This window comes from Salvelinus sp. IW2-2015, unplaced genomic scaffold, assembly GCF_002910315.2.
Source record: "Salvelinus sp. IW2-2015 unplaced genomic scaffold, ASM291031v2 Un_scaffold871, whole genome shotgun sequence".
In the NCBI taxonomy this organism is placed as follows: Eukaryota; Metazoa; Chordata; class Actinopteri; order Salmoniformes; family Salmonidae; genus Salvelinus; species Salvelinus sp. IW2-2015.
In genome coordinates, this window is record NW_019942634.1 from 424,604 (window position 1) to 447,224 (window position 22,621).

At 45.9% G+C, this 22,621-nt stretch overlaps 2 protein-coding genes across 3 annotated transcripts in view; both read right to left on the reverse strand.

The window, feature by feature from the left end:
• The window catches only part of LOC112069049 (MAGUK p55 subfamily member 3), a 30,316-nt gene extending 26,018 nt beyond the window's left edge, over positions 1 to 4,298 (reverse strand). Inside the window, exon 1 of one of the 2 annotated variants that reach the window (XM_070438385.1) lies at positions 3,830 to 4,298. The gene's annotated coding sequence lies outside the window, so the exon portion shown is untranslated. The remainder of the gene's footprint in view (positions 1 to 3,829) is intronic. The other variant, XM_024136312.2, reaches the window with a different exon arrangement.
• A 1,370-nt stretch (positions 4,299 to 5,668) lies between these two features.
• LOC112069050 (low-density lipoprotein receptor-related protein 2-like) overlaps positions 5,669 to 22,621 on the reverse strand; it is a gene marked incomplete at its 5' end in the record, with an annotated part of 44,472 nt that continues 27,519 nt past the window's right edge. Inside the window, 15 exons of the mRNA XM_024136313.2 lie at positions 5,669 to 6,402; positions 6,674 to 6,730; positions 6,982 to 7,032; positions 7,312 to 7,413; positions 7,934 to 8,071; positions 8,250 to 8,316; positions 8,634 to 8,760; positions 8,967 to 9,031; positions 19,526 to 19,613; positions 19,931 to 20,050; positions 20,143 to 20,325; positions 20,678 to 20,898; positions 21,236 to 21,364; positions 21,669 to 21,834; positions 22,198 to 22,341. Of these exons, the coding sequence (XP_023992081.2) occupies positions 6,361 to 6,402; positions 6,674 to 6,730; positions 6,982 to 7,032; positions 7,312 to 7,413; positions 7,934 to 8,071; positions 8,250 to 8,316; positions 8,634 to 8,760; positions 8,967 to 9,031; positions 19,526 to 19,613; positions 19,931 to 20,050; positions 20,143 to 20,325; positions 20,678 to 20,898; positions 21,236 to 21,364; positions 21,669 to 21,834; positions 22,198 to 22,341 (1,700 nt within the window). The remainder of the gene's footprint in view (positions 6,403 to 6,673; positions 6,731 to 6,981; positions 7,033 to 7,311; positions 7,414 to 7,933; positions 8,072 to 8,249; positions 8,317 to 8,633; positions 8,761 to 8,966; positions 9,032 to 19,525; positions 19,614 to 19,930; positions 20,051 to 20,142; positions 20,326 to 20,677; positions 20,899 to 21,235; positions 21,365 to 21,668; positions 21,835 to 22,197; positions 22,342 to 22,621) is intronic.

Here is a 22,621-nt window from a genome sequence, read left to right on the forward strand (position 1 = left end):
GTAACTGCTTACTGACTATACACTAACGTTACTGCATGATTGTAGTGGGTTTACTAGCGCATTTGTTCCATTAGCTATGTTGACTAGGACGTTACTTGAGCTAATATGGGGACAACGATGTAGGCTGTGTGTAGCGGTTATGACATGGTTTGGCTTGGAAAGGTTTTTTCACCTGGTCACATATAGCTGATGTGTTGTTCATTGAAGTCCACAAATTAAGGGAAAATTGAGGAGAGTGCATAGAGGCTAGAATGAATACAACGTGGCTGCTATGAAAGTGAACTGTGTTTATGCGTGATCAAGGGTGTATACATTCCACCGATTCTGTTGAAAAAAGTTTCTTAAACGGGGACAAAAATACCAGAATTTGTCCAATAGAAATTCTTGTTTGCAACTGTTGGACTAATCATTACACCCTAGATAAACTAGATGCAGGCAAGAGTGTGCAAGGCGGTATTGAATGTGTCACTGTCTGTCCATGTGTTACTGTCTGTCCATGTGTTACTGTCATCTCAAATTTTTCTCTCGACCTCTGCACCTACATTGTAAACTTTAATTCATAGGCTAGGTTGTAGCATCCTCATGATGGGTATAGGGAAAATTAGAGTATCATGTAGTAGCCTAAACCTAGCGATGTTACTTTGAACTGGGTGAATGGAGTATGAATGACAGTCATCCAACATGCTGTAGTAGAAATAAGGTCATGCTCATGAAAGAAAATATCATCCTCCCTCATCATAAACGGAACCGACCGCCACTGGTGTACGCGACCAATAGACTTTGATTTGATACTTCTATTCCTAGAAGAGGTATCAAATCACTCTGTGCCTACCAATGACAAGCTAGAGAGTATAATAAAAATGGTCATGGTTGCCTTAGGAAGAAGTCTTCAGGGATTTTTATTTTATTTCACCTTTATTTAATTAACCAGGTAGGCTAGTTGAGAACAAGTTCTCATTTGCAACTGCGACCTGGCCAAGATAAAGCAAAGTAGTTCGATACATACAACAACACAGAGTTACACATGGAATAAACAAACAAACAAAATCTATATCCAGCATGTGCAAATGAGGTAGGATAAGAGAGGTAAGGCAATAAATATGCCATGGTGGCGAAGTAATTACAATATAGCAATTAAACACTGGAATGGTAGGATGTGCAGAAGATGAATGTGCAAGTAGAGATACTGCAGTGCAAAGGAGCAAGATAAATACATAAATAAATACAGTATGGGGATGAGGTAGATTGGATGGGCTATTTACAGATGAGCTGCAGTGATCTGTGAGCTGGTGCTTAAAGCTAGTGAGGGAGGTAAGTTTCCAGCTTCAGAGATTTTTGCAGTTCGTTATATGGTTATATACACTTCAACAAAAAGCCATGTCTATTCCAATCTAGACAGTCCACTTCTATCTGAATAAACCAGGCCATGACGCCCTGACCTCTCTGCTCAGAAAATCTCCTCATCAGTAATTTCTACAGATTGCCTCCCTCTCAGGCCCCCTCTTACTCGGTCATGGCTAGAAGGGATCCAGCTTTTGTCAAAATAACGTCAGATTTGACTTTTCGTAGCAGGTTAGAATTTACGCAGCAGGATAGGAAAATGAATGTATGTTATGAGAATTAGGATAAGGTCAGGAAAGGGTTAGCTAAAATGCTAAAAATTCTACTTTTGATATTAATTTGACAAAAGCTGGATCCCTTCTCTCTCCTCACTTCGCCCTCTCCATTCCTCTTCGTTACCTCCCAACCCATCTTTCTATCCCTCCCTCCCTCCTATCCCTCCTTCATCCTCCCCATCCCTCTTCTTTCTTTCTCCCTACATCTCCTCCCTACCCCTCTCCCTCTTACCCTTCTTTCATGTCCACATCTTTCCCTCTCTCTTACTCCCTACCATCCTCTCTGCCCTTCCCCCCTACCTTCTTTCTCTCCCTCGCCATCTTCTCTGTCCATCCCCTACATTTCTCTATCCCTCCCCTCTCCAGGACTCGGATAACAAGCAGTGGAGGAGAGCTTAGAGTGGACAGCCTTCTCCCACTGACATTTGTCTGCCTGCCACTGAACAACATGACATTTCTTACTGGCTATATGGTCCGGGACAAGAGAAATGCCTTTGGTAGTACTTTCTAATACAGAGTGGTATGTAGAATAGTAGTGGGACTACAATCTGTTAGTGCCATCTGTGGCATGGTACTCTGTTACATGCACACTGTACTATATTGCTGCATGCAGTAGTTTTGTAGTGAGGGTGGTGAGAGGATTATCATCTGGTCCAGAAGACTAAGCATTAGACAAAGAGGTCTGTACTTTTAGCCAAGTCCCTAAGCGCCGGGCTAATGGACATGGTTGCAACAGTGTTAAAAGCCAAAATCGTTGTCTGTTTAAACTTGAGAGACCTAAATGATAAGCAGTGTGAACAGATTCTAAAGAGATCGTTAAGATATTTTCTTCAAATCTGTTATAGCTCACTCCTGTAGTTAAGGTCTTGCGTCTCAGGACCACATCAGCCTATTGAGACAAAGCCTATAAGTATTAGCTCTGACACAAGTCTTCAGGCCTCAGGCAAGGTTACTCATCATTATGTTGCGTAGACATACAATAGCCTTTCAAAGTGCCTGTCTCTATGACAGATGGTGAACCCCCTCAGCTATGCTATCTAAGGTCACAGTATCATATGATAGCACGGTCTTCATTCAGCAGATTTTGACCCCTTGTTGTTGACCTCTCCCTCTCTCTTCCTCCCTCTCTCTCTCCTCCATCTCTCTCCATTCCCCATCTCTCTGTCAATGCCAAGGGTGGTGTCACGCACAAACACACATGCACTCTCCTCTCTTTCTTCTCTCTCGCCATCCCTTTTTCTCTCCCTCACCACCTGTTTGTCTGCCTGTAGAGTCGGATGAAGAGTGGATGATTTATCTGTTGTTGTGGGTGATGCCAGAGAGGGGGAAGGCAAGGTCACTCAAAACACAGACCTGGCACCATCTGCCCGTCTACCCAGTGTGTGTGTGTGTGTGTGTGTGTGTGTGTGTGTGTGTGTGTGTGTGTGTGTGTGTGTTGGTGCGTGACACAGCCCATGGCCTCACCTGTTATCCTTAGGTAATGGTTGACTGCTTGGTCTGCAAACAAACCTCTTTCCTCTGTCCGTTAAAGTGTCTCAAAAGCAACGAGTTGGTGTAAGCAATGTGATGGCTTATGGCAAGTGGTTTAAAAATATGCTGTAGTATTTAAAAAAAGAAATACCGTGAGATGACCAGATCACTCTACGGTCATGTATTGAATCATTCCAGGCCAAAGAGAGCAGGGGCGGTCATGCAAGGTAAGAATGCAATGTGTGTCCTTGCCATTCTATTACTGATGTTTCATAATACATGCTCATCTTTGCAATTCAAATGCAATTTGTATAAACGGATATAATTAGTCTGAGAAGTTGACTTTGCATTAACACAGCACACGCTTATCAACATGTACACCCCCCCCACAGAACACAAAGACATACTAAATGTATCATTCAACCTACAGTTCCATGGCAGTTCCAATGCTACCTCTAATTCCAAATCAAACACAAAGCAGCTATAGCAAACTAAATTGATTGGATTTAAAAGATTACATATGGCAATCTATAAACCCACTACACTTGTTTTTGTCAAATCTAGCATTTGGAGAATCCTAGCAGGTTCCACAAGAACACACACAAGGCTGAGCATCCCTGCAGCTTTCACATAAATGGGCACACACGTTGTATCCCTCAGTCTCTTTCATTGCTGAATCCTTCCCTCCTGCTGAGACAACGTCTGCCAGAATAACTATAAATGAAACAGAATAAGATCCTTACCTTATTCATACTCTGCTCTGTCTGTGGTGTGTATCTGTGTGGACGTGTGTGCATTGGCAATCCCTCCCTTTTACTCCTTTGGGTTGGTGCCTAGCGCTGTCTTGATTCCTGTGTAAACCTGCCATTAGCTTCCCTGCTAGCTGTATCACTCTCTCCTCCTCCTCACACAGACACGCGTGCAGCACTGCACTTCTCTGGTCCTCCCTTTCTATCTCTCGCTCAGTCTCCTCCCTCCCTCCCCCTCTCTGTCTATCTTCATTATATCACTCACGCCGTTCCTCTCTCTCTCTCTCTCTCTCTCTCACATACAGACGCATGGATGCAGGATCTGTGGTCCACCCCTTGCCTCTCTCTCTTTCTCTAACTACTTCACCAATGCTGCTGATTGTGACATGCTTGAGCTGATAAGCAGATTTGACATGTGGGGGTAGTAGAACTAAAACATGCCTATGAATCATTATGGGGTGGCAGGTTGCCTAGCGGTTAAGAGCGTTGGGGCAGTAGCTGAAAGGCCGCTGGTTCGAATCCCAAGCAGGCTAGGCGAAAAATCTGTCGATGTGCCCTTGAGCAAGGCACTTAACCCTAATTGCTCCTGTAAATCGATCTGGATAAYAGTGTCTGCTAAATGACACACTTAGAAAAATGGGTTCCAAAAGGGTTCTTTGGCTGTCCCTATAGGGAGAACCTTTTGGGTTCCAGGTACATGGAACCCCAAAGAGTTCTACTTGGAACCAAAAGGGTTCTACCTGGAAATGAAAAAGGGTTCTTCAAAGGGTTCTCCTATGGGGACAGCCTAAAAACCCTTTTCGGTTCTAGATAGCACCTTTTTGGTTCTAAATTTACCAGTCCCCCTACTTCACTCCTTTTCTGCCCCCATCCCTCCACTCTTCCATCACTCCACTCATCCCTTAACCAACCACTCTGTCCTCCATCTACTCCCTCTCTCTTTTAGTGCCCTACATTCATAGGAGAACCCTTTTAAGAACCCTTTGTGGTTCCAGGTAGAACCCTTTTGGTTCCAGGTTCCACCCTTTCCACAGAGGGTTCTACCTGGAACCAAATAGGGTTCTACTTGGAACCAAAAAGGGTTCTCCTATGGGGACAGTCGAAGAACCCTTTTGGAGTGTAGTTACAGTCCACAGTCAAAGGGCTGTCGTCATTGCTTTTGTTCCCCCATCAGTAATTATTAAGGCGTGGCTATGTGGTTAGTGTAGGGCTGTAGGCTTTTATGGCTGAGCAGGGAGCACAGCAGCCAAGTTCAGTGGGTCACAGCAAACACTACATGGGAATCAGGGTCATCCTACTCAGATGATACCAGTGTGAGTCTCTATGCTGATTGCTTGGCAAATAAGTGTGGAGTGGACAGACACAAACACAAAAAAGGAGGAAGAGAATGAGAGAGGGGAAGGAGAGAGGGAGAGAGTATATATAGCCTACTGTATTGTGGTGTGGTGGCCAATGTCTTATTGTTAATACTAACATAATTACCATCCATATTGTCCTTCATCCAAACAATACATTTTTGGTCAGATTATTACACTTTTATTGATCTCATAATTAGGGCCCTGTGTTTTGGTTAATCATGTCACATGACCTGGATTTTTAAAGCCTTTTCTAGAAATTAGAATTATACCAAAAATGAAAGAAACTGTCTGAGGATGGTGCTGGACCATCTGACATAAAGAAAGGGGACAGTTTGATGAAAAAGCTTTAAATAAAGTTTAAAATTCAGGTCATGTGACATTATTAAGCAATACACAGGGCCCTACTCATAATAGCTAGGATGAAGATATCGAAGGCCTGATTGCCAAGGTTCATCTCCAAGAACACTTTTGAAACTCGACAACAAACGGTTTAATCATACAGTATCAAACAAGATAATTTACAACATCATATACATCAACAGTCTGTTTCGCTGTATGACGAGAGTCAATCAAATATAATTAATCACAGATTGTAATCTTATATACTTATAACTAAGGCACATCATTCTAGAAACATCCGTTCTACCGTTCACCCACTATCGCATCACTTCCTTCAACTGCTCTGGGCCCAGTTTCCCAACAGCGATGGAACTCGTGAGTGTTTTAACGATGCATTGTTCTTACAACGGCTGAAGGTGTAACACGCGTTTCCAGAACACCACGTAGAGTTAATGTTCACTCGGTGTTACGTTGGAGAATATGTCCATATCGATGGGATCAAAAGAAAGGCAGCGCTGCTCTCGGATCAGCTTTCTCCATTCAAATCTTACCTTTTAAATTATAAGTATTCCACAACACTGACGAGGGATCAGCTCCTACAGAGAAATTAGTCTAATGCTTACCCAATAATAATCCACTAAATCACATCATTGCGCACATCATGAAATATATTGAGGGGAAAAAATGACAGTAGGTTAGCTTTAATAACCCATTTTCCAACCAGGGAGAGGTGGGGGAGGTATGATTAGTCCAGTGTTAGTCCTAGTGTTCAGTTTAGTCCCGTGTTTAGTCCTGTTGTTTTGTCCACTGATTTGCCTGGTGTGGAGGTCAAATGAAGGAGTCTGCTGGGGTGGATGGGTAAGTGGGATCCTGTCGAAAGAGCATTAGAATGAAGACAGACAGTATTTGATCTGGTGTGTTTAAAGATCTGAAAGTGTTTGAGGTGTGCTTGATGTAGCTTGGAGTTTATTTGAAACTAGAAAGTATTATTAAGTATTCTACCTAGGTCTACAACTTATATTACACTGTCATTATGCATAAAGATGACATCAATACACCGAAGCGCATACGAAAACAATAAAACACACATTCCACTGTAGAATGCAGAGATGGATTGCACACTTATTTCTTGAACACTCACCGAGAACATTGGGTTTATGAAACTGTCGTCGGCATTGTCATCAGGAATGGGTTCGCACTGAAGAGGGTGGTGTGAAAGAAACAATTATTGGCATTCAGGTAAATTAACATGAACTTATATCTCAAACATAGACATCATATGACCATATTCAAGTACGCATAACACTTACAGTATTTTCATAGTACGGTATACACAGAGAGCGCTGTACACTACAATTAAAACATGAGAGTACTCATCATCATATATAATTTTCACAGAGTACAGAGTCGTAGCCATGTCTAATTGTCCTTTATCATCTCCATGGATACCTTTAGTGACTCGTCAGCGACTGGTTCCGCATCTGGATTCTCAAAGGCCCCCTACAATGGCAGCCAGAAAAAAAAGGTATAAAAGCCTGACCTGTAAAGATCTTACTCTATTGGCTGATATTTTAAAGGGAGAGTTCACCTCAAAATCAAAACGTGTCAGTCTGTTTGAGTTAAGACCACATTTAAAGGGATAATTCACCCTATGTCAAAAGTCAGTTAACTTTAAAAAGTMAACTATCCCATGAAAATGAAAACAAGCTGACCAGCTTTTATTTTAGATGTGAACTATAACTAGCTCCCTAATGTGTTTTTTTCCAAAATGGTGCCTACCTCGACTGATACAGTATTAGCAGGTGTGGCGCTAGCGTCGGGCTCAGGGTCAGGCTCAGCTACCACACGAACCTCAGCATACAACGGGTTCTCAATGTTCTCCTATAGAACCAAGGACAACGTAAAGAACAGTTCAGAACTACACGCAAGACACAGTCGACAGGGTGGTCTTCCTCATGTCTGAATGACATTGGCATACTGCCCAGTGCATGTCCCTAAAAACAATAATAATACACGTTTTAACTAGCTCTCAATTGAAACTCCAAAACAAGGGTCTTCAATCTGGCCCACAAGCTGATTGGATGTGACCCGCCACTGTTGTCTTAGTAAAACTAAAATCATAGAACTGCTGAAATCCACATTGGGATGATTTAACAGAATACAGTACATTATAGGGCTCCCAAGTGGCGCAACGGTCTAAGGCACTGCATCCCTAGTTCGATTCCAGGCTGTATCACATCCGGCCGTGATTGGGCGGCGCACAATTGGCCCAGCATCGTCCGGGTTTGGCCGGGGTAGGCCGTCATTGTAAATAAGAATTTGTTCATAACTGACTTGCCTAGTTAAATAAAAGGTTACATAGTACATATATTAGCTAATAAAGTGTATTTGGTGTATTGACCATTGCTGTCGCATTGGGCACAAGGGTGGCAGTAGCGATACCGTTAGGGGTAGGTCTCTCAACCCCCTCAGCTGCATAGGCAGGGTTCTCAAAACTCTTCCCCCCTGCCTCCTCCATAGGAACAGCAGTACAGGGCTCCTGATGAGACATTGATGAGACAAAGATGAGACATAGACCGTAAGACTATGTAAAGAGACCCCTTGCATGAACATAAGCTAACCACAGTACTGTAGGTGTCTGTGTGCTGGAAAATACTGATTGAAATACTTTAATGTTTTTGTTTTATGGATTATTAAGAAATCATGATCAGACAAACCGCTTTGATGCTTGGGCCCGGGTCATTCCCCTCCTCAGATGGGTCAGAGCTTTGATTTGGGGCACCCCTGAAAATATCCAATAAAAGTACACTTGGTATGAATGAAAGGATTAGGATACAGATATTAGCTCTGTAATATGAGGAAACTTAGCTTTAGCATTACCATCCCTTTAGAATCTAATGGGTTGTTGGGCTAGCTTTAGCATTAGCATCCCTTTAGATTTAGAATCGAATGGGTTGTTGGGCTAGCTTTAGCATAAGAATCCCTTTATATTTAGAATCTAATGAGATGGGGAGGCTAGCTTTAGAATTAGCATCCATTTAGAATCTAGTGGGCTAGTGGACAAGATATAGTGTGGCAGTACCTGTGGAACTGTGGCTCACCTGAAGCTAGGCATACTTGGCATGATGTGGCTTATTGTCTCCATGACACTGGCCTTCCTCTGGGCAGCAAAGACCAGACCCCCAAGGAGAAGAACTATCAGTACAGTCACCCCGATGGCTATACCCACTGGGAGGGAGGGAAGGAGAGGGGGTTTGGGTGAGGGAGAGGAGAGAATGAGAGAGAGGGTGAAAGAGAAGGGAGAGAAGGATGTGAGGTGAAATGGATAAAGATAGAGACAAAGGGGAGATGGAAAGACATTGAGATCTTGTGGTATGGAAAGAAATATGTATGAACAAAATAACGATGGATCGTGGATATACTGTAGCATGTACCTGAAGACGCGACCACCCCAAATATATTTATCTCGCAAAAGTCTCCCCGCCATTCTGGAGGACATCTGAGGAAAAAAATTTAACCAATGTTATATAGAGAGAGGCAACACCGGCAGGGCTCGTACGCTATCCATAATAAGGACAAAGTCACACGTTATGTTCAGGTTATTTGTTGAATTTAAGACTTTTTAATGCCACTTGGAATGCAAATCAATAGCAATTTTGAGGTTTGCAAGCGCCACACACCTGCTAATATTCAACTCCACGTTGGCAAAAAGTTGTACTTTTATGTTTGAATTTCACCAAAGGCTATAACCTACGGTACATGGCTCATAATATTATCAGGCAGGTGTGCTATTTTAGCAATGCGCATTCTCCTGTAGCCTAACGGATGTAGTAGCATAGTAGCTAGGATATAGATGGCTGAAGCATGGGGTTGCCCATCTGTATTTGTTTAGGCTACCCCAATGGGCAAATCATTAGCTAAATCACAAACTCTAGGCCTAAGTGTTCAGAATTTTGGCTTCGATACCAATATCAGTTTAGTATAATGATGCTCAAAATCATAACGAAACCATGTGTGAAAATGCCTTAAAGTCAAATATACAGCTATGTTACTGTATAAAACACGTGGTCAACTCTCCATCTGGAAATCCAAGCCACTGGGTGTGCAGGCTTTTGATCCAGCACTGCTCAAACACACCTGAGTCAGCTTAACAAGGTCCTGTTGAGCAGTAGGTGTGTTAGAGTTGAGGGTGGAACAAAAGTCTACACAACCAGTAGCTCTCTTGGAGGTATTATGCTATACCATTAGAACATTAGCCTACAACCAAAAAGTCTAATAAAATAATTCCCTTGTTTAGTGAATCAGGTATCAAATGGCTATACTTTGAAGTAAGGTAGCTCTAGACAGAGTTTTTCCAGTGCCAAGTGTGGTATCCCAGGAGGTCTACCCTGGGGGATAGTAATAGAGGGGAGGTACGTGAGGCGACGTTGGCTCCCTCTGCTGGGAATACGGGAGCTGGGCACCCCGTCACGGACAGCTAAGTGGAGGTAATTAGAGGAAAGTGCCAACCAGCCGTGGAGGCTAAATAAAAGGAGCACGATGGCACACCGCGGGGAGAGAAGGGAGAGAGACGGACACCAGTTAAGAGAGAGAAGGAAGACCAAGCAAAACCTAAGTTATTTCTTTGATATATTTATTTTCTGTCTTAAGTAAAGTTGTTTTTCGGACTAAAGCCTCCCTGTCTCTGTGTCAATCTCTGCACGCTCAACCCAGCACCCCACAGTTTACCACATATGGTGGAGGATGCGGGCAACTCAATAGATTTGGGTGCCGTGGGATCGAGTGTGCGGAGATTACCATGGAGGAGCGGGTGGCTCAGTTCATCCTCAGCCAGCAGAAGCAACAGGCTCTCCAGGAGCAAGCGCTGGAGGAGCAGCACCAACAAAACCGCAGACTGGTAGCGGAGGTATCCCAGTTGAAGGTTGGGAGGGCTCAGGCGTCTGACCCGAATCAGTTCTTGGTTCAGTTAAGGGAGGAAGATGACGTGGAGTCGTATCTGTGCACCTTCGAGAGGACGGCATAGCGGGAAAGATGGCCCAAGCCCCAGTGGGTCAGCCTGTTGGCACCCTACCTCTCTGGGAAGGCCCAGAAGGCCTACTTTGATTTGAACACTGACCAGGCTGCGAATTATGAGGGACTCAAACGGGAGATACTAACCCGTTATGGGTTCAATCTCGCACGCTGTGCACAACTGGTCCACGACTGGGCCTTTGACCCCACCCTGTCCCCCCGTGCGCAGATGAGCGACCTGGTGCGGCTGACCACGGGCTGGCTACTGACGGAAGTACTGTCCCTCCCGATGCTCGACAAACTCGTCCTGGATAAATACCTTCAGGCCCTGCCCTACGAGATGAAGAAGACGGTGAGCATGCAGAACCCCCAGAGCCTGGAGGAATTGCTGACAGCGGTGGATATTCACCAGAACACCCAGGACCTTCTGAGAGGCCTGAGTGGAGAGAGGAGACGCGGCGAGGGGGCCAACCAACACAAAGAGAGGCGAGGAGCTGAAGGGGGCCCGGTCGGAACCAGCCGAGGCTGTGAAGCGGGAGGGTGACCCAAATTGACGACGCCGGCGGCTGCTGGACACCGATCAGAGACGCTGCTATGAGTGCGGTGAGCCGGGGCACCTCGCATGGAGCTGTCCCGGCCGGGAGGAGGCCATGCCCTCCGCACCCCCCAGCTCTGGGATAGCCCGGATGGCGAGTTACGTCACCTCCTGTTGGGCGCACACCAAGACGGCCTCTCCGATGGTCCCGGTACGAATCGATGGCAGACACCAGCACTCTGCTGGACTCCGGCAGCATGGTGACCCTGGCCCACTCGCAGTGGCTCACCCGAGAGGGGAAGGATGAACCGGGGGACGAGGAGGTGACAGTGTCCTGTGTACACGGGGACACGAAGAGGTACTCAACGGTGCCCGTGAGGATAACCACCCCAAAGGGGGAGTGTCAGATGTGGGTGGGAGCTGTTCCTAACCTACCCGTGTCCATTCTCCTCGGTCGAGACRGCCTTCTCTTCCAGGCACTGTGGAGGAGGGACCTGGGGAGGCAAGCACGGGAGGTAGGAAGGAAAAAAGACGGTGGCCTGTGCAACCCAACCCCGCCACAAGAGGTGTCCACTGGGCCCAAGTTGGACCCGGAGGAGGGAGACGACCCCGCTCTGGCAAACGAGCCACCATGCAAGGAAGACCTCAGGCTCCCCTTTATGGAGGTGGAGGCCCTAGACGGACCTCCCGACACGGGAACCCTCATGGGTCAGTTCGGGACGGCCCAATTAGAAGACCCATATCTCCAGAACGCTAGGGGCCAGGTGATTGCGGTAGATGGCATACTGTTACCTGGGGTAAGTGATTGGCGCTACCCCCACTTCGCAATCAAGCATAATTTATTGTATCAGGTGGTAAAGCATAATGGAGAGATAAAAGACTTGCTACTCATACCCAGCCAGTATGTGAGGACTGTGTTGCAGCTTGCCCACACCCACCTTCATGGGGCACACCTGGGTTGGAGAAAACCAGGGAGCGGATCGGGAACTGGTTCCACTGGTCCGGAGTCAAGCGCGCCGTGGAGGACTATTGCCGTAATTGCACGGAGTGCCAGATCACAGCTCCGAGGGTGCAGTATCATAACCCTTTGGTTCCCTTGCCCATTATAGGAGTACCATTTGAGCGGTTGGCAATGGATCTGGTGGGTCCATTGGTGAAGACCACGAGGGGACACCAATACATCCTGGTAATCATGGATTACGCCACCCGGGTATCCTGAGGCAATCCCGCTATGCACGACGGCAGCAAAAGGTATCGCATGGGAGCTCTTCCATTTATTTAGCTGGTTGGGTATTCCGCGGGAAATCCTGACGGACCAGGGCACCGCGTTCATGTCTCGTGTGATGAAGGATGTCTGCAATCTGTTACGAATCAAACAGGTGAGGACCAGTGTGTACCATCCACAAACCGACGGGCTGGTGGAACACTTCAATAAGACCCTGAAACAGATGCTGAAGAAGGTCATCGAGAGAGATGGAACTGGGACCAGCTGCTGCCCCAACTGATGTTTTCAGTGCGCCAGGTACCCCAAGCATCCACGGGGTTCTCCCCCTTTGAGCTCCGGTATGGCCGTCGGCCCCGCAGGCTGCTGGATCTAGCCAAGGAGGTCTGGGAAGAGCAGCCGACCCCACTTCGCAGCGTAGTAGAACATGTGGAGGAGATGAGGGAGAGGATGATGGCGATTCGGCCAGTGGTGAGAGAGCACATTGTGCCCAGGAGCGTGTCTACAACCGGGGGTCAACCACGAGAGTTCCAACCCGGTGAGAAGGTCTTGGTGTTGATCCCTACCACGGAGAGTAAATACCTGGCTACGTAGCATGGGCCCTACGACATCGTTGAGCGTGTAGGCGACATCAACTATAAGGTCTGCCAACCGGGGCAGAGAAAACCCCTCCAGCTTTACCATGGGAATTTGCTGAAGAAATGGCAAACGCGCGTAACGTGGACCCGGCCACAGCAGGCCCTCGGTCGAAGTGGCAATGGGGGAAGATCTCAGCCCGACCCAACGACAGGAGCTCAGAGTTGGTCCAGCGGAATACAGCCGCGTTCTCCGAGGTGCCGGGGTGCATGGACCTCGTGGAACATCAGATCCACACCCTTCCGGGAGAAAAAGTGCGTAAACGGCCATACCGGATACCAGAAGCCCGGAGGGTGGCGGTCCAGCGGGAAGTGACAACAATGTTAGAAATGGGGGTACTGGAGGAGTCACACAGTGAGTGGTCTAGCCCCATAGTGCTGGTTCTGAAACCGGACGGAACAGTCTGCTCCTGTAATGACTTACGGGGCCTGAACGAGGTCAGTAATTATGATGCTTACCCCATGCCCCGGGTGGACGAACTAATCGACCGCTTGGGGATGGCGAGATACGTCAGCACCTTGTACCTGACGAAGGGGTACTGGCAGGTGCCACTGGCAGCGGCCTCCCGGGAGAAGACTGCCTTCTCCACCCCGGGGGGGCTATACCACTATCGGGTTCTGCCTTTCGGGCTCCACAGGGCACCAGCGACATTTCAGCGACTCATGGACCGAGTCCTGCGGCCGCACAGTGAGTATGCAGTGGCTTATCTGGATGACATAATTGTGCACAGTGACAATTGGGAGTCACATCTGTGTAAGTTACAGGCCATGGTTGATGCACTAAGGGATGCAGGTCTGAACGCAAACCCCCACAAGTGCAAGCTGGGCTACGCCGAAGTGGAGTACCTGGGATATCAGATCGGGAGGGGAAATGTGAAACCCCAAGAAGAAAAAAAAAATCACTGCCATTAGGGGATGGCCGGTCCCCCGAACCAAGTGGCATGTAAAGTCGTTCCTGGGGTTAGCAGGCCACTACAGTAGATTTGTACCTAACTTTGCTGCAATAGCTTCTCCCCTCACAGATTTAACAAAGGCACGACTACCCCAGACGGTGCGATGGACGGAGGACACAGAGGTGGCGTTCCAGGCCCTGAAGGATGAGCTATGTTCGCACCCGGTACTCGTCACCCCGGACTTCTCAAGAAACCTCCTGGTCCAGACAGACGCATCTGACACCGGGGTAGGGGCCATTTTGTCCCAAGAGCAGGAAGGCGAGGAGCACCCCATCATGTATGTCAGCAGGAAGCTCCTCCCGAGGGAGAAGAAATATTAAATTGTTGAGAAGGAGTGCCTCGCCGTGAATTAGGCCCTCGACACCCTCAAGTATTACCTACTCGGGAGGAAGTTCACCCTGATTACTGACCATGCCCCACGAATGACCGTGTCACCCGCTGGTTCCTGTCCTTACAGCGATTCTCTTTCTCTGTCATCCACAGGTCGGTGGCCCAGCACGGCAATGCGTACGCCCTATCCAGTGCCAACCAGCCGTGGAGGCTAAGTAAAAGCAGCACGATGGCACACCGCGGGAGAGAGACGGACACCAGTTAAGAGAGAGAAGGAAGACCGAGCAAAACCTAAGTTATTTATTTTATATATTTATTTTCTGTCTTAAGTAAAGTTGTTTTTCGGACTAAAGCCTCCCTGTCTCTGTGTCAATCTCTGCACGCTCAACCCAACACCCCACGGTTTACCACACATGTAAGACATGAAACAAGTTTAATCTAAAATGTTAATGGAATGCATGATGGATATTTTGATTCGTAAGTTTTTTTGTGCATATTGACCGGGGGCAATTGTATGATTAAACAGTACAAATACGACCTACGCAGATCGATCAAGATGATGAGTATAGGGACAAAGTGGAGGATACGAGGTGCATGAGACGGGCTTCTAACGATCACGGATTACCACCAACGCCGCCCTACCAGATGAGCTATACACCTTTTTCTCACGCTTTGAGCAAAACGACTCTGAGCTGTTGAGTAGAGCCCTTGATGACAACAAGGACTATGTGCTTACGGTCTTCACAGAGGACGTATGCAAGTTATTCAAGCGTGTTAACCCTCACAAGGCTGCCGGCCCATATGGCATCCCTAGCCGTGCCCTCAGAGCATGTGCAGACCAGTTAGCTGTTGATGGCGCCGACAGACATGGCAGCTCTGCTTCTAGCTCCTAAGCAACTCTGCAGTGTTTTGTTTTTTTGTGTGTTTTTTCTTACATTATTAGCCCAGAATGTTTTTTCTGTTATTACATACAGCCGGAAATAACTTTTGGATTACAGAGGGCGGTAACTCAAGAGTATTACGACCAGGAATACGACTTTCCCGAATTGGATCCTTCGTTCGTAGCCCCCCAGGGCAATTGAACTTATCCCAGAGGCTGCTCCAAGATGCCGCCGGCGGAGAAGAGGTATTCGGAGTAGACTTTTCGTCCGACTCAGGTGTGCACACCATCCACCGCTTCCAAGTATATTACTCGCTAATGTTCAGTCTTGGACAACAAAGTAGACGAGCTCAGGGCGAGGATCTCCTTCCAGAGAGACATCAGGGACTGTAACAGTCTGTTTCACGGAATCATGTCTCTCTCGGGATATACTGTCCCCGTCCATACAGCCAGCTCGGTTCTCAGTTCATCATACAGACAGGAATAAAGAACTCTCCGGGAAGAAGAAAGGTGGGGGTGTATGTTTCATGAACTACTCATGGTATGATTGTGATAACATACAGAAACTCAAGTCCATTTGTTCACCCGACTTAGAATATCTCACAATAAAATGCTGACTGTATTACCTCCCAAGAGAATTCCCTTCAGTTACAGTCCCAGCCGTGTATGTTCCCCCTCAAGCCGATACCACGTCGTCCCTCAAGGAACTACACTGGACTTTATGCAAACTGGAAATCACATATCCTGATTTATTGTAGCTGGGGATTTTAACAAAGCAAATTTGAGGAAAACGCTACCGAAGTTCTGTCAACATATTGACTGTAGTACTCGCTTAGGAAAAACATTAGATCACTGCTTCTCGCCTTTTCGAGACGCCAACAAGGCCCTCCCCCACCCTCCCTTCGGCAAATCAGATCACAACTCCATTTTGCTCCTCCCTTCCTATAGGCAGAAACTCAAACAGGAAGTACCCGTGCTAAGGTCTATTCAACGCTGGTCTGACCAATCAGAATCCATGCTTCAAGGTTGTTTTGATCACGCGGACTGGGATATGTTCCGGGTAGCCTCAGAGAATAACATTGACGTTTACCCGGACACGGTGACTGAGTTCATCAGGAAGTGTATAGGGGATGTTGTTCCCACGGTGTCTACTAAAATCTACCCAAACCAGAAACCGTGGATAGATGGCAGCATTCACGCAAAACTCAGGGCGTGAACCACCGCATTTAACCATGGCAAGGTGACTGGGAATATGGTTGAATATAAACAGTGTAGTTATTCCCTCCGTTAGGCAATCAAACGAAGCAAAACGCCAGTACAGAGACAAAGTGGAGTTGCAATTCAACGGCTCAGACACAAGACATATGTGGTAGGGTTTACAGACAATCACGGATTACAAAGGGAAAACCAGCCACGTCACGGACACCGACGTCTTGCTCCCAGACGAGCTAAACACCTTCTTCGCCCGTTTTCAGGATAACAGTGCCACCGACGTGGCCCGCTCCCAAGGACTGTGGGCTCTCTTTCTCCGTGGCTGACGTGAGTAAGACAATTAAGCGTGTTACCCCTTGCAAGGCTGCCGGCCCAGACGACATCCCTAGCCGCTTCCTCAGAGCAGGCGCAGACCAACTGGCTGTAGTGTTTACAAACATATTCAATCTCTCCCTATCCCAGTCTGCTGTCCCCACTTGCTTCAAGATGCCCAGCATTGTTCCTGTACCCAAGAAAGCAAATGTAACTGAACTAAATGACTATCGTCCCGTAGCACTCACTTCTGTCATCATGAAGTGCCTTGAGAGGCTAGTTACCTGACACCCTAAACCCACTTCAATTTGCTTACCGCCCCAATAGATCCATCAAGGCAAAGGGTGGCTACTTTGAAGAATCTAAAATATGATTAACACTACATGATTCTATATGTGTTATTTAATAGTTTTGATGTCTTCACTGCAATGTAGAAAATAGTAAAAATAAAGAAAAACCCTTGAATGAGTAGATGTGTCCAAACCTTTGACTGGTACTGTATGTGAGGATGCTTTTTATCGACTACAACTCGGCCTTCAAAACCATTGTTCCCTCTAAGCTCACCACAAAGCGCACAGCCCTGGGACTGAACTCCTCCCTATGCAACTGAGTCCTGGACTTCCTGACGGGCCGCCCACCAAATGATGAAGGTAGGCAACATTACCTCCTCCACATGGGGGTCCCACAAGGGTATGTCATGTTTCCCCTCCAGTACTCCCTGTATACCCACGACTGCATGGCCTCACACAGTTCCAACTCCATCATCAAGAGTGCTGACGACACAACAGTTTTAGGCCTAATTACCAACAACGATGAGATGGCCTACAGGGAGGAGGTAGGCACTGACGGTGTGGTGCCAGGTAAAAAAACTCTTAACGTCAGCAAAACAAAGGAACCGATTGTGGACTTCCGGAGGAACCAGGCTGGGCACGCCCCCATCCTCATCAATGGGGCTGCTGTGAAGACTGTCAACAACTTCAAGTTCATCAGTGTACACATCTCCAAGGAGCTGAAATGGTCAGACCACACTAACACTGTGGTGAAGAAGGAACGACAGCCACTCTAACCTCAGGAGGCTGAAGAAATTCGGCCTGTCCCAGAAGGCCCTCACATCAAAAGCATACTGTCGGACTGCATCACAGTCTGGTACAACGACTCCACCGCCGCTGACCGCAAGGCTCTACAGAGGGTGGTACGCTCAGCTGAATGCACCATTGGTTGCACACTGCCTGCTCTCCAAGACACCTTCCAGACCAGGTGGAAGGCCAAGAAGTTTATCAGGGACCCCAGCCACCCGAACAACGGCCTGTTCTCCCAGCTTCCATCACTCAGATGCGGGCAGTACAGGAGCATCATGGATCAAACTAACAGACTGGCCAATAGATTCTACCCCCAGACCATCAGGCTGCTGAATAGCCACCACTAGCCAGCTACCTGCTCTCAATGACATACTCTGTTTGTAAAGTGGTGTTATTTCCTTTGTATTGACAGTTGAGAAATAATTGTTATACTCACATAAAAAGACTCTTTTTTAACAACAGTATCTGTAGTTATTGAAAAAAACTGTCTTTCACACAATTACATTTTGAAATGTGGCTCAACTGTCAGTATGTTTGCACTTATCAGAATGCATCTCTCCCTTCACTCCATGTTTAAATAGGTGAGCGGAAGTGAGAGCCAGGACAACACAGGGACAGGGCAGATACATACTTTCATTGCAGGAAGCAGATTCATTAAAGCACATTATTGTTGACCAAATAATGGTTTTAGAGCCAAAACATCTGCAGGAACTTGTGTAGCCTAATCATCGAAATTACAGATGTAAGCAAATTTGCTTCGATAAGAGGGCAATGTTGGTGTTGTCTGTCAAATTGTATAGGCATAAATTATTAGGCTACCTTGCTCATCTCTCTTCTCTGCCAACGGACCGACTCGCACTGGCACACGCACCTGACGTGCACGCACAGACGTGGTTGGATAGCTCTTCTACATCTTGAAAGTGTGCCTCGAGTATTATTTGATGTTCAATTTTGTTTATTTTTTTGCCGTGGTGGCAACAATTAATACATCCTCTACAGGATCGGTGGGTCCCCCACGGGACGGTTGAGCTAACGTAGGCTAATGCGATTAGCATAAGGTTGTAAGTAACAAGAACATTTCCCAGGACATAGACATATCTGATATTGGCAGAAAGCTTAGATTCTTGTTAATCTAACTGCACTGTCCAATTTACAGTAGCTATTACAGTGAAAGAATATCATGATATTGTTTGAGGAGAGTGCACAGTTATGAACTTGAAAAGTTATTAATAAACCAATTAGGCACATTTGGGCAGTCTTGATACAACATTTTTAACAGAAATACAATGGTTCATTGTATCAGTCTAAAACTTTGCACATACACTGCTGCCATCTAGTGGCCAAAATCTAAAGTGCGCCTGCGCTGTAATAATACATTATGGCCTTTCCCTTGCATTTCAAAGATGGTACAAAAAAAACGCATTGTTTTTTCTTTGTATTATCTTTTACCAAATCTAATGTGTTATATTGTACTACATTAATTTCACATTTCCAAAAACGTCAAAGTGTTTCCTTTGAAATGGTATCAAGAATATGCATATCCTTGCTTCAGGTCCTAAGCTACAGCTAGTTAGATTTTGCTATGTCATTTTAGGCGAAAATTGAAAAAAAGGGCCGGAGCCTTAGCAGCGGCACAATCTAAAGGAAACACTCTAGTCCTCTCCGTCACATTTGTTAAGACGTTTGAAGACTGAATTGAAGACATTTTAGGACTTATTAAGGCTTTTAAATCAGATAAATTCATTTAAGACTTTAATACTTTTTAGGACCCGTGGACACTTAAAAATGGCACTAATAGGACAAGTTAATGTAACAGCCAACTTACATGCACATGGCCTTGTTGTCATCAAAGTAGCATGTTCCGCCATTTATACACTGACATGGAGGGGGCATGGTGGGTGGGGGGTCAAATCCTGACAGAGGTCAGAGTTCAAAGGTTAATACATGGTCAACACTAGTCAGCACAATTTCCTTCAAAGTGTTACTTCCTGTTTAAGGTATTACATCATATCCTGTCTCTGCCCAATACTAAAGTTTGGAACGGTGTCTCTCAAAAACATGTATTTTTGACCCACCTACAGCTATTCCAATTTTGTTGTGGCACACAAAATTTATTAGAAACCTAATGTGGCTAACCACAACAGTCAAACCAAGAGGAACAAGATACAGATAATTGACATTTATGATACAAGGCAGGGTCATCAGTCCAAGATGGAGGAGGCTATGGTACCTGCATCACAGTCTGTGTTGCTGCCAGAGACAAAGCTGGTTCCCTCAGGGCAGGCGCAGGTGTAGCCTCCAGGTCTGAGCAGACACAAGTGACTACAGATCCCTTTGCAAGGGTTTTTCACTGACAGACACAAGTAAACAATGTCACTTAAACCTAGACTGCATTTTAATATATATCAAACAGGAAACACAGATGTTTGAAGTGTCACTCACTGCCTATTGAGTTGTATCTCTGCTGCTGGTACACGCTGATCTGGGTGAGCCAGGGCCCAGCGGTGAGCAGCTTGGTCTTGGTGCCACGGCCAAACTTGTCCTGCCGGAACACTTCCCCTTTCTCTTGCGTGCTCCAGTAAATGTGGTCCTCAAACACACTCACACTGAAAGGGTACCGCACATCTGGGCCCACAGAGACAAACACAGGGGTTAGAAATTACAGGTTATCGATTAAAGAAAATAGGGTTAGAAACCATGTAATGTACCACCTTAATTTCTGTTCATTTTCAGACCTATAAGTAATCTAATGTCAAAACGAACCAATTCTCCACAAACTTAGATTGGGTGTAATGCCCCTTTAAAGAATAAAAAAGCATCACGTTTGAATAGTAAGTCAGCTGACTGTCACAGAGAGGCATGGCAATCGTATGATAGAGTTTTGTACAATTAAAGCAAACAATAAAAAATATACTATTTTCAGGCCTCATGTGTTTCCCTCCACCCCATGGTGTATTACTCCGCCCTCCAGCCTCACCAATATACAGTGCAGTGCGGCGGTCTTCTCCGGAAGGTAGCACCGACTCAATGCGACTCTCCTTGGCATCGGACCAGTAGACCCGGTCACCGTTGGCGTAGTCGATTGACAGGCCTGTTGGAAAACCCAGGCCGTCGGGCACCAGGACATTCCGGTGCTGCCCGTCCAACCATGAGTACTCAATCCTGGCCGCGGTTCCGCGGTCCGCCCAGTACAGCATCCTGGACGAAGAAAGTAAAGTGGAAAAGGAAAATGAGGGATAAGTGTTTCACCTTCAGTAGATTTATTTTGTAAGGGGCTTTTCAGACAATGTCAGATTTTTTTGTCCAAAGAATTCCGAGGTCAACAACAAATATGACCATGTCGCATCCATGACTGCTTGCACATCAATTGTGAAAACTGTCGTACTGCGATGATCCATCAATTTGTAGTTGAAACCAGTTCACATTTTCTATTTGTATGAATCGTTTGGGACAAAACAATTGTGAGCCTCTCGAAGCATCACCCACAGCTTCTAATACAAGCCCCAGACTCATTGAAGCCGACAATGATTCTCACCCCAGTCGAGGATTGACAGCCACAGCAGAGGGATGGTCAATGTCCGTCTTGACCAGGTGCTTCCTGTAGCGCCCATCCAGCATGGCCACCTCTATTCTCTTGACTCTCGAGTCCGCCCAGTACAGGTTCCTATTCACAGGAAAATAAAGAACATGTCATGTCCCAAGCATGTTATAGCACTGCATATCAAAGTCATTCCCAGCCATTAACATACATATAACAAGTAATGTGTAGATACCACTGCCGTGACAATTTCAGTGATCGATATATTAGCTAACAGACTACATGACATTTCCATAATGTGAACATTTCAGAATATGAATGAAACACAAAACCACACAGTAGGAGAGTATGCCCAGTTCTGCATCACAAGGGAAGCTGAACAACAAACAAACAAACAAATAAATAAATAGGCGCAGCCATGCCATCCTACCTTCCGACCCAGTCAACAGCGATGCCATCTGGCGTGGTAATGTATTTGATGCCCAGGTCGACAGCGGCGGCTATATTGTTGCTATTGTCGTCCACTGTGGGTATATATGCCCGCTTGATGGCGCCTGCCGCATTGTCCTTCCCCTCCACCGTGAAATACACCATACCTGAGAAAGACATGGAGAGCTTAGTCAGCTCTCTTTTAACATTGATACCGTATTTTTGTCAGGATTGTTATTTTTGCATTATTTAGTCACTTTTGATTATAATTAGTCACTTTTTTATGATATTGATGATAATGAAGGTTTTCCATGTAAGTTTAACTAACATGTTAAACACGTATTTGAATATGCATTCCTGACTTTGATAAGTAAGGTTTCTTTGGGAACTTCATGTTTCTTTGTAAAATGTAAAAAAAAATATATATATATATTAAAAAAATAATAAAAAATAAAAAATGTATTTTTTGTATTATCGTAGCTATTTTGTCTGGGTCATAGGAGGCAGCTAATTTTGTTTGTGTGACATACTGAGTCCAGTGTTGTTGTGGTCCCAGTCATAGTCCAGAGCCATGATGTGCTCCTGCTCCTCGAGGAAGTCATGGTAGGCCTCCATCTGCAAGTTGAACTTCCGGATACGGATATTCTCTGGGAGCAACAGGAGAGGCCCGGCACCTGGTAAGTTTGTGTTGAAGTAGGAAAAAGTACATTTTTTAAGTTTCCCCATAAAACGTTTCTCCAGAAACATCGATAAATTAATAGCAACTGTAATAATAACAATATTGTTACTCTTTGTTCATAAGTGTATAATATTATGGAGATTATTTTTAAATCTCAAACACTCAATTTATAGGCCTAAACAGTACTACAATTAGATAAAACCAACAAACTGTTAATTTGCAAATTAGACAACTGGTCTTTAATTAGCAAAATACTTAGCAATTAGCATATTTCT